This window comes from Dermochelys coriacea, chromosome 8 (genome assembly GCF_009764565.3).
Source record: "Dermochelys coriacea isolate rDerCor1 chromosome 8, rDerCor1.pri.v4, whole genome shotgun sequence".
Taxonomy (NCBI): Eukaryota; Metazoa; Chordata; order Testudines; family Dermochelyidae; genus Dermochelys; species Dermochelys coriacea.
Genome location: NC_050075.1, coordinates 52,676,620 through 52,688,716, shown reverse-complemented (window position 1 = coordinate 52,688,716; position 12,097 = coordinate 52,676,620). Strand labels below are relative to the sequence as shown.

The window sequence follows — 12,097 nt, the reverse complement described above, 5'->3', positions numbered from 1 at the left end:
GAGCCTGGTAATGTTTCTCCGCTATGTTAGCCGTAGGAAGTAGAGTAGCTGGTGTTTGCCACAAGGTCTTAGCTCCAGGAGGTCCTCATTGACAGGTTGTACTATCCTAGCAGGAGCAGATGAGTGCAGAATACCAAAAAGCTTGTGAGAGCTTGTTTTAAGTGACAGACATTTCAATGTCAAGTATCTTGGCAATTCCAGGACTTTTGAAGTCATCAGATTCTGGTACAAAGGTTGAAGGAACAGCTTTGGCTGAAGGAAGACAATGGATGCCTGAAATGCAAAGGACGATGCTCCTGCGGTTCTCTGGTGTCTGTTCCTCTTCAGCCATTTACTCACTCATCTCTCTCAAATGATGGTGATCTGGGCACAGATGTGGAGGGGAAATAGAGATCTACTCTACTTCCTAGAATGTAGGAAGGTCTTCTGGATGTCCAGGACAGAGATCTCCAATATGCACAATCCCATGATAGCACCTGTATTGATAAGACTGGTTCAGATCGGGCTGACCAAGCCATTTGTATGCCTGTGATGGATGTGTGTAGGAGCTCCAAAGAAAGAGACTCTTGTTCGTAGTGATATAATGATCTGAGGTGAGAAGACTCCTTGCTAGTCATGGAGAAAGAGTGTGCTCCAGTGAGGAGGACAACAAAGAAACAGTCAAGGGACAGCTTGACTTTTGGGGAGACCTTAATGCCAAGTAGTCAAAATTATGCACTGGTGCCAATTATGAAAGTCTTAGTACCAAAAACATCACCGGGCACAAGATAGTCTCCTCCAGTAAAAAATCATCAGGCAACAGTAGAGATTCCATAGATGGTGCTGATATTGAAGCTGCCACCAGTGTCAATGCCTGTGCTAGTGTTATTGTAAGCACTGGTACCACATGAGGCTAATGCTTCTTCAGCACCAAGCTAAAGATTGAGCCAGCATCACTTACTCCTCCTGTGACGGGCAGAGGCATAGTGGTTTGTTCCCTGGAGAACTGATGTTTGGGTCCTTCCTTACAGAAAGATAGGGACTGATGCCAGGAGCCATGTCTGTCTCTATATTTGGGCCTCTCATCTCATTGAAGAAACTGCACCAGTCTTCAGTGCCAGCATGGACTTTGGTGCTGGAGACTTGCCTGATGCCAAGGATTTTTTGTTGGTACCCATCTTAGGAGTCATGTGCTGGGTAACAGGGGCACTAGCAGACTAGGACTTAACAGTAGTCAGATCTGTCTTAGAAGTTGATCCTCCCTCTTCAGGATCTGAAGTGACCCTATGCACTGTTTGAGGCAGTGAAATTTTATACAGGCTTCCCTGGATTTCCATGTCCTTGTGGAAAAGGTCAGCACAGCAAACACCAACCTGGAATATGGTTCTCACCAAGGGAGAAAAAACGGTGGCTGTGGCCAGTGATGAGAGGGATTAAGCCACGCAGAAAAGACGTGGTTTGCAGTCTGAAGGCTTTGAATCTACCATTTTGGTGCAGAAAGAGATGCCATGTGCTAAAGGGAAAAATACAGTCCTTTGCTTTTTTAAGAGACAATCCAAACAGAAAAAAAATAACAGAAGGTAAAAAGGGAAAAATTAGCACTGAGTTAAGAGAAGGAACAAGAAGGGGTAGCAGACAAATGCTACTAGTTTTGTTTCATTGCCAGGGCTGGTAAGAGGGAACAGAGGGACTGTATGTCCGCTCTACCCTTTATGCTTGAGGTGGGAAAGGAGAGGCACAACGGCATGGAAGGTGCAGACACAGCCCCAGTGGACGCAGCTATTCAAAAAGATTCCGCTGTTATGTTCAGATACACCTGGAGTGGGATCCATAAGACACAAAAAACTGACACTTTTCAGGCCAAACTACTTTTCCAAGTCAAAGTCATACGAGATAAAAATAGGGCTTTATAACAAAAGCAGGCTGAGTTGCAACCTTAACTGCTGCATCTTCCTTATATAGTAGGAGCCTCCTCAAATTTTAGAAGTCCGCAAAGTTGTTAAATAAAAAATTAAAACCAACAGAAAAAGCTAGTGTTAAATACAGCATAGCTTACGAGATTTAGTAGCTCTCTCCCTCCCATTTCTGTCACTGGATGTTGCTCTTCTGTGCTGTTGCTCTACTTTAGGTGCTGGACCCAGTATCTTTTTCACTAGCTTTTGTCCATCCCGCCAAGAAGATGTACTTATCAGATGGGTTCCACCTAAACAAAGAGAAAATAATGAAGTACAGCATGTATTTTCCAGTGTATCTTGAATCTACCTAGTACTTACCATAACCCTTCTACTTATTATTACACTAACAACCATCAGTATATTCCAAACAAATGGTACTACTTCAGTTGGAAAACCCTAACAGATAGCCTTGAAGCATAAAAGTATATGAAGGCTAAGGTATAATGCTTATTACTGAGGTACAGCACAAAGTAAAAACCCAAAGCATCTTGCAGTAACTTGCATCCCTACAAAAAACTGTAGAAGTAATAGTCATGTGCTGGCCTAAGAGATTTGAAGACACGTGTTAGTGAAGATAGAGAGAGAAAATCTGTAGACGATTGTGAGGTTGAGAAAAGAGGCTTTGTATCTTGAGTGGGGGTTGGAAAATAAGAAAGCAGAGAAGAAACAGAACAAGAGAGATAAAATGTCAGAGTAGCGAGAATAAAAGGAGGCCCAGAATGGAGGGAGGAGGGAATGAATGATTCTTCTCTAAAAACTGAGGCTAAATGAGCTCTATTTAGTTTACAGAAAGGACTTTAGAAAGCAATAGCATTTTTAAGAGCAAATTTGCTGATGAAATAGATGGCTCTTATGAATGTACAAATGTGAGTCTACAACAGTCCTGGGCTATGCAAATCCACTGCATTCTAGCAAGACATTCTGTGAAAGGGAAGCTTTAAAGGGTTAAGACGCTATCTTAATGGTTTATGCATTGCTTAGGAACAGAATGCAGTTATAAAGGGCCACATCACACTTATTTTTTTCAAACATGCATTAATATTATTCTACGATCCTATATCAATCAGAGGCTGACAGATCTGGTACAAAGGTATCTTCACTGAATGCTTATAAGGTTAAACATGTAAATTCGTCTGACTAGTTTTTCTTCCCATTAGCTTCCCACACAATATTTAATGACCTTTTGAAGTAAAGCACCAGGATCCTTGGATGAAAAGTATATATATATAAGTGCAAAGCAGTACACTAATTATTTAATTTGGGCCATTTATCACTTTACCTGCAAATTACCGGTTTCTCAGCAGAGTTTAATTAATAATCAGGTCAATTTGTCTCCCTCTTAGTTGTGATTTCCAACCATATATGTTCATACAATAGAGCATGAGCATAGTTTAAAAACTAAACATAAATAAATAGGGATCACAGGTTACTGGCCCTACAGGGCTCCGAGAAGCCTAGACATTGAATCTAACTAAATTTAAAAGTAAACCCAACACAGCAGATCTAGTATGTTTTCACATTCAATATCTTCAATGTTTCTTTAATGGAAGCTGTATGATAAAAGGTTGAAAAGCCACCATTTCAGTGGCTACTTAAATTGTAAAGTATGCACGTGCTTTATGAACCTGTCACTTGAACTTGAAACAGGTTACCATGAACCTTTTTAAAAGAGATGCACCAGCCAAAGAGATTCTCTTGCTCAACTTGCTGCTCTCAAGTACTTCTATGACCCTCCACAAAGCCAGAAGGAAGAGCTCATCTTCTATTTCAGGTCAGCTGTCTACACTAAAAGAAGCTAACAAAGCAGAATATGAGCTGCAGTTATTTATAATACCTGGCTGTGTTATGCATTCTGTTACTGCAGTGACTGGAGGGGGAGGAAACATCATTACAGATATAACATTGAACCAGCTTTGGTGCCTCTCCTCTAAGAATTTCAGCACAAAAACATGAGGAGAATTACACAGCCCAACGCAGAGATAGGTGCAGCTGGATAACACCACAAAATCAACATGGTTACTGAGTTCAACTGCCTCTGTGCTACTCCCCGTTTCTAGATTAATGATATGGTCACAAATATTTTATGGAAAACTCTTAATTATTTTTCTTTTCAAGGAGAAATTTGGTTCCTTTCTTAATCCATGAGGCACGCAAGCATTGCTTAATTCAGGCTACCCTTTCAACTTTGTCTGGGAAATCCATCTTCAGATTCCCAAATAAAACCAAACTGAAGGTAGCAGCAGCTCTAAAATTCAAGCTACTTTAAAGACAAATCCAGAACACACAACTTCTGTTAGAGTTTTGATAACTCTACTTTCTATGCAAGGGAGGAGGCTTAGCATTCACAGATCCTGAACAACATGAATTCAACAGGGCATAAAGAAACAGCTTCATATCTAACATTTACTTTCAATACCAGTTTCAACTATTAGCCACCATCACTAAAAACAGACATTTACACACTGCTTCCCTGAGTACAATATACTGAGTGCACAAGTTCTATATTGTGCCACATTAACTTTGTTCCTGAAACTCTTTGGGAGTAATAAATTTGTATATGGCTTAACTTTATAAGCCCAGTTAAAGAAAAAAAAGAGCTCGCTAGCTAGAGACCACAGTACATTCTGAGGTTAAATATGCAGAAATAAATACCCTATGCATTTTTAAAGCTATGTTAGTAATTGATTAGGTTGATGCTGGTGATTGCTTATTTGACTTGAAAGTTCAATTCAAAAATAATTTCATCTGAAAGTTTTTCCATTTACTTTTGTTACTTATAATACCAAAGATTAGTACAATTTAAAGGAAAAATGTCTCCCTTCATTGTTTCAGTTGGGGTACAGGAAAAGCAATGGAGAAGGAAGTTGTTCCTCTCTACCTCCCAATTCCCTCCACAGACCTGGACCTGTACACAGGAAAGGAGGGGGACGAGGAAAAAGGAGAGGGACTCTTTCATTCTATTCCCAATCCATCAGGCCATAGGATGATAACACAACAGGTTCCATTGACCCCACCCCAGCTTTTAGCAGTGGAGGCTGTTGGTCCCTCCATCATTGCTGGCACCTATCTGTGAGATAGGACAGGCACCAGGAAAGCAACATGCAGCGTACCACTGTGACACTCTGTACCCCAAAGCAACACCCTGGCACCCCCCAAATTCACCAGTGTTATAATTGCAACAAATCTTGTACAAAATGTGTCATGTGAGGTGTTAATGGAAAAGTTATGGTTTGCTGAATATGATTATCCTACTTGTATGCATGTATCATTTTTGTATCTGAAGTTATGAATATTGACTATGTACCTGTATTTCAAATGTTTGCGCTCCTGTGATAACTCCCATAAGGTAGTTTACATCAAGTCTAGCCAGCACATTGTGAATGGACAACTCAAGTGGAGGGCCCATCAATTAACACAATGGGCCATGGAAGAAGCTTATCCCCATCTGGTGGACTTTGCTCTGAATGTTCTAGCCAGAATATGGGTCATGGCCCCTGCTACGACTCATCGAAGCATGGAAGAGTATGTGACCAGCTCATGTGACACTGTATTTTTGCACTAACTGTGCTGGAGGTTTTTTTGGGACAATTAAGTTCCCTCCACATGGAAGAAGCTATAAAACGGGAAAGTGGCATCATCACTTGGCCTCACTCCCCCCACAACTCAACACCTGGAAACACCTCAGGAACAAAGACTTTGACTGGGGAGCTGGTCCCAGGCTGGAAAGGAGGAGTTCCAGCCTGTGTATGGAAAATTGGAGAACTGTTTGTATCATCAGGGTGAGACACTGTTTGATTCAAATCCTGTCTAGTTTATAGAACTTAGATTGTGATTTTGTTTTATTTCCTAGGTAATCTACTTTATCTGTACATGTATTACTTATAATCACTTAAAATCTATCTTTCTGTAGTTAATAAATCTGTTTTATTTATTTTTTTTTTTTACCTAGAACAGTGTCTTGTTTAAAGTGTAAAGGGAAATCTCTCAGGAACAGAGGAGGGCTGGTGCATGTCCTCTCCACACTGAGGGAGGGGTAAATAACTTACATTGATCAGGCTTCTGACTACAGTGGAGTCGCATCTTACGCAGGGGTTAGGTTCTAAAAGTCAGCGTGTAAGGTGAAAATCACATATAGTCAAAAAAAAGTGAGAGAGACAGAAGAATGAAAGAATAAAAAAGGGAGAAAGATGACTTCAACATCATTATGCACAAACCGGAGTGCCTCAGGATGGCCAGAAGCATTGTCTACGATCAGCAACACTTTAAAGTCAAGTCCCTTCTCTTCAAGTTACCGCTTGACCTCTGAAAGAAACACTTGGGGAACCAATCCAGAAATAATGCTGCCATCACCCAAGCCTTTCTATTTGATTGCCAGAACACAGGCAGCAGATTTTTGTTCTTGCCTTTTAGGCCACGGGGATTCACAGCCCTGTAGAGCAAGCCCGGCTTTATTAAATGCCCACCGCATTGCCACAAATAGGGGCTTGTCTTTCTGATTTCAAAGGGTAAGTGCGGTTGGGCATTTTTTCCCAGAAGAGCCCAGTCTCATCAGCATTAAAAACTTGTTCCGGAAGCTTGCCCTTTTCTTCTATGATTTTCTTTAATTGTTCGGGGTAGGCCTTTGCTGCCTCTTCACTGGGAGATGCAGCTTCACCAGAAGTCTGCACGTTTTTGCACCTTGGTTGGCTTTGAATTCCTTCTCATCAGAAGGCTGTACTTCTTCGGTGGGAGGTTTGAACAGCACGTAGAGACTAAGAGCCTTTTCTCGCAACATGTTGCCATCGATAGGCACACGTTTACGGTTCATGTCTTCCAGCCATAAGTTTAATGCCTTTTCAGTCTTCACTAAAGTCTTATCACGCACCTGGCTTGTCACCTTAGCAGTTATTGGAGCACTTAATGCCACGGCTTGACGAATTTCTCTCTCTCGAATCTTGATGGCACGGATGCTAGATTCATTGAGGCCATATTTACGCGCCACATTGGAGACCGACATACCATCTCTCAGTAAGTCCAACACAGCCAGTTTTTCCTCCAGCGTTGGAACAGATCACTGTTTCTTCGGATGAGCACCAGATAAAGTAGTTGGCTTGCGTTTAGGGGCCATGATGTACGAAAAATACGCATCTTTAAACACTAGACTCACACTCAGCGCGGCAAGAAAAGGAGTACTTGTGGCACCTTAGAGACTAACAAATTTATTAGAGCATAAGCTTTCGTGAGCTACAGCTCACTTCATCGGAAGCATTTGTAAATGCATCCGATGAAGTGAGCTGTAGCTCACGAAAGCTTATGCTCTAATAAATTTGTTAGTCTCTAAGGTGCCACAAGTACTCCTTTTCTTTTTGCGAATACAGACTAACACGGCTGCTACTCTGAAACCTGTGACTCAGCGCGGCAAGATACTCACCGGATCGGCGGGCAGAGATCGATCCAATGGGGGTAGATTTATCGCATCTAGTCTAGACGCGATAAATTGACCTGAGCGCTCTCCCATCAACTCCTGTACAGTACTCCACCGCCGCGAGTTATTGTTATTTTTCTTTTTTTTTGCCGAGCATGTATAGTTGAATTTGCACAAGTTAAATGTATGTATTGCCACAAATAGGCAACCAAGGGCTTGTCTTTCTGATTTCAAAGGATAAGTGCGGTTGGGCATTTTTTCCTAGAAGAACCCAGTCTCATCAGCATTAAAAACTTGTTCCGGAAGCTTGCCCTTTTCTTGCGACTCCACTGTATAGCAAGATGGTGCAGCTATGGGGTCCTAGGCTGGGGAGCTGGGGGAAAGTGGCTGGAGCCACTCTATTGTTGGTTTATAAGTGGCTGGAAAAAGCATTCATGTAACCCAGCAGAGTGTGTCCCTGCTGTAAATGTTTGTGTGAGTGCAGGACTGAGAGGTCTGCAACTTGTCACAGCATCACAGTGAGAGGGGGAGCCCAGTCTGGATAGACAGAGAGCTCAGCAGTATCCCAGTTTCAGGCTGCACCCCAGGGAAGTACTTCACACCCACCCCCTAGGCTCTTCCACAGAGACGAGAGAAGACACAGACAGAAGTGGAGAGCAAGGAAGTACTGCTGGTCTCCAGTGCTCTGGTGAATGTCCTCAGACAACCCCTGTGAAATACATATTCAATCGTCTGCTGTTTCTGAGAGTTGCACACAGCAGCAGGGGAAAGGAAAATTTTGTAAACAGGAAAAAAAAAAACTGGTGCGGGATACAGGGCTGATACAGTATACCGAACAACTTTTAGGACATTTTGTGCAACTGACTAGAGTTCAAGTCAATAGGTTGCCTTTAAACTACATCCTTTTTCACCATCTAGACATAACTAATCTCTGAACATACACATCTAGAAAGAAGCCTACGTCAAGAGTACTAATAGTCACCTGGTTTGGAATCTGGACTTGATGACTTGGTTAGCTTTTGAACCTTGCGCACTGGTCTGGTTGCTTTCTTCTCCTTGCTTTTCTCAGGGGGTTTCTCTTTACCTGTTGAATCCTCTGAAAAGCAGACAGTATGTGTGAACTGTTAGTTGACACCCCATGGGAAGGAAAAATAAAACTCAGAAGCAAATTTGCTTCAGCATTTACCTTGATAAAGTGGGGATTAGTCAAAGAACTGCAGCATGATCACTCTCTAGGTCATACCCACTACCTTAGAATACAGCAGTTCCATCTGCTATAGAAAGAGCTAGGTAGAATTCTACTGCTACTCCAAGGCCCACAGGTTAGACTTCACAATGCATTGCTTAGGCTTACCCTTATAGCTTTGCCCAAACACACTCAGAATGAACATTTCGCCTCAAGCACTATTTACATAAATATTAGAAAACTGCAAAGCCACAAGTGTGCACAGATAACGGCTGTAACAGATCATTAGGAAGTTCATTTTAGGGGTTAGAAGTCACGTTAATAGTTTGGCATATCTGAGCTAATGTTGCTTTTTTATTCTACTAAATGACAAAGTAAGTTTTACAAAGTACATATTAATGCTCCACCTGAATGGGCTATCTGTAGCTCCTTCATTGTTGAATACATGACCCTCTTCCTTTACATTATGCATGCTAGCACATTTAATCCTTGGCTCCCAACCAATCCATCAAAATGTGATAGACTAAATAGCTGAGCATTGTACTTTGTGCAATTGTGTCTGCAGAATTTGCCACAAAATACACCCACTGGGTAGGTCTACACTGCAGTTAAACACCCTCTGCTGGCCCGGATCAGCTGACTCAGGCTCATGGGTGATCATCTACACTGCAATTTTACATCCCCACAGCCTGAGCCTGAGTCAGCTGACCCAGATCAGCCATTGGTCTTTGTTTGCTATGTAGACATATGCACTGATTCAGAATTGTTCTGCATCATTTAAGCTTTCATTTAAAAAAAAAAAAAAGACTTAAGCCTTAGCCCTTATGGCTGCAAAGAAAGCATTCAAAAAGCAAACCAAATGCAAGTCAGTGCATTGTTACCAATGGGCTTGTGTAAACTAAGATAAATATGGTATTTTAAAATTTATTTAGCTAAAGTGTTTTAACACTTCTTTTAAAACTCTAGCGTAGACAGGACAAGTTTTATTTTCACATGTGTTTAGCTGATAGAGATAAACCCAAGGGTGGGATTCAGAATCAACATTCCCACTGAGTAGGATTCATGGGGCCACTATCACAATTAAAAAACAAATCAAGAGATTCTGTACTAGTTGTATTAATTTTCATAATTAAAGAAAACCCTCAATTTCTAAGAGACATGTTCTTGAAGATGCTGCAGAATTTTCAGGTATGCTGCTGATTTCAGTACCAGATTGGAAAAGAATTTAGGTCCAGCTGACCATACAGTACATGGTGAATATATCTACGTTACATTTTCTGTCCATGTGTTCACTTTTAATAGAACAACCTCAATATATATATTTACAGTATGTACTGTGTACGACTATAGATTGGTTACTTGGAATCAGCTATTTGATATGATCTTTTCAACTGAAGGAGATCATTCCAGACAGCTGGTGTACACATGGCATCAGGAGCAGCATATGGCCAAACTTGCATACAACTCATTCCTCTTACTGAAATGTGTCCCCTGGAAAATGTGAGAAATGGACTAGATGTCTGTTTAATTGAGACAACTCTGTTTATATTAAACTTTTAAAGAAACACTGGATTTCTAGAAAAAAGAAGGTAAGTTAAACATAAGATATCTATAAACATTAGAGTAATCTGAATAAAAACCCTGGGCAAAAACAGGAGTAGTCTATTTTTTTTTTTGTCAAGGTATAGTCACAGTCCAAACTCCAGAGAAGAAAGTAAAAAACCCAACAATAATAAAAACAACAAGTAAATAAAATGATTTCAGGATCCATTCAAAAGTGTCTGGTAGTCCGGATTTGGCCTGTGGTCCACCATTGACTACCCCGGGCTATAACTTCAGCGAAGGAAGCAAAATGGCTTTAAGACAACTTTGTGGCTCCCCAGTCAAGGTACTAGTCAAGAGCGGGTCCAGTCCCTGGTGAAATTTTGAACCACCTCAGGGCAGCTCTAAATTGCACCTAGCTTCCCAAAGCCCCTAGGGGCAATTCCAGCAGCAAAGGATCACTGGCAGAACTGTGACTCAAGCCATAATTCCTTCACCAAGGGCCATGAGGAAGGTGGATCTACCTCTAAATGGGGATTACCACTACTCTAGAAAAATCACTAGGAGACTGCTCTGCCAGATTTACAGCTGCTTTGAACTGCCAGAGTGTCACAAGTAATCAGAAGGGCACCAAAGATTTGGAACTTCATCAATCCATAAAATACAACCTGCAAGTCAGAAGGAGAAGGAGAAGTTTAATTCTACAGAAAGGTAAAAGAAATAGGTTTGGTTACTCAAGATAATCTTTTAAGTGGTGTCAATGTAGTGTAGGTGACAGAGCCAGAAATCTGAAGATTATATTACCATGGATACATTTTTAATTGCTTGTATGCTATTTAGCATGTGTCTGATTCTGCTGGCAGAATGACAACAAGCATCATGCAAGTTAGTCTTAGAAAAGTTAGAAAAACCTCACATCATTATCATCACCATCCGAGAACAGCAGTCATCCGCTGTGGGATATTGTGAAGGTACATCTAACGAAAGTTTCTAATGGACATTTCCAAAAATCTAGGATAACAAATGTGAATTTGAGTGCAAAGGTCAAGAGCAGATAGATAACACATAGCTAAGGAGAGTTCCACAAGATTTTAGGACAGAGCTGGGAAAAGCTAAGTTTTGCTTTCAGTTCTCAAAGTGTCCCCCAACTGACTTTGTAAAGAGTTTAGATTGTTTTCTTGTGCTGATTTTTAAATACATTAAGAGAAAAAAATAATAATTACATTAAATAATTTGGAAATTCATTAAAGAACAGGCTTAGTGATAAAAGACCTATGAATTTTAGAAACTGAACAGTCTCTCACAGGCAAAATGGATCTTTAATAATTATATAACAAAGCCATAAAAGTCCAGAGTTTGTACAGAATTCTCCAGTTATTTTTTGTTGGGAGACATTTGCAGGATAATTTATCTGATCTCAGCATATTTTTAAAACAAGGCACCCAAAGAAAAAAAGAAATGACAATATTTCTAGATCTACTCCCAATAGCGTTGTTAACCCCATGTCAGAACCACAGCTTACTTTATTCTGATACTAAGAAATCCCAAATTTAACTGGAAGAGAATGCATAAGAAGTGAATGTCTGTGTGTTTGTCTGGAGGGGAAGGCGTTATCAAATGATTGTTGTATAGGCTTAACATTTTGGAGCTTTGAGAAAGACTATGCTTAAAATGACCATTTCTGAACAGAGATGGTATCTACTGGGACACGTGTTAAATCCTACCCTGGGTTAAAATCTTTAAACATCTTAAGTGGATGAAAGATGTAAACAATCTTTTTGACAAGTGACAACAATATTCCAAAAAGCACTTAATTCTATAAATTATTCAAATGCAAATTAAGCTTGTTTGAACTAAAAACCACTTAAATTAGGAGCCTTCAAGGCTCCTGGTGAAGTTACAAATATGGCAGAATATACATATGTGGACTATTGGAAGCTTGTTTTCACTGGGTAATTTTGATAAAAATAAATTGTTGTTCTTTCTGGACATTTTTGTGAGGATCACTTGTCAAATTCTTCAGCTTGGCTG

At 40.6% G+C, this 12,097-nt stretch overlaps 1 protein-coding gene across 12 annotated transcripts in view; it reads right to left on the bottom strand.

Annotated features, from left to right (window-relative positions):
- The window catches only part of CEP350 (centrosomal protein 350), a 136,348-nt gene that overhangs the window by 89,109 nt on the left and 35,142 nt on the right, over positions 1 to 12,097 (bottom strand). For all 12 annotated transcript variants that reach the window (XM_043491378.1, XM_043491385.1, XM_043491379.1 and 9 more), the window contains exons 8-9: positions 8,321 to 8,434; positions 2,036 to 2,182 (exon numbers count right to left, since the gene is read on the bottom strand). In XM_043491378.1, coding sequence (XP_043347313.1) covers positions 2,036 to 2,182; positions 8,321 to 8,434 — 261 coding nt within the window. The remainder of the gene's footprint in view (positions 1 to 2,035; positions 2,183 to 8,320; positions 8,435 to 12,097) is intronic.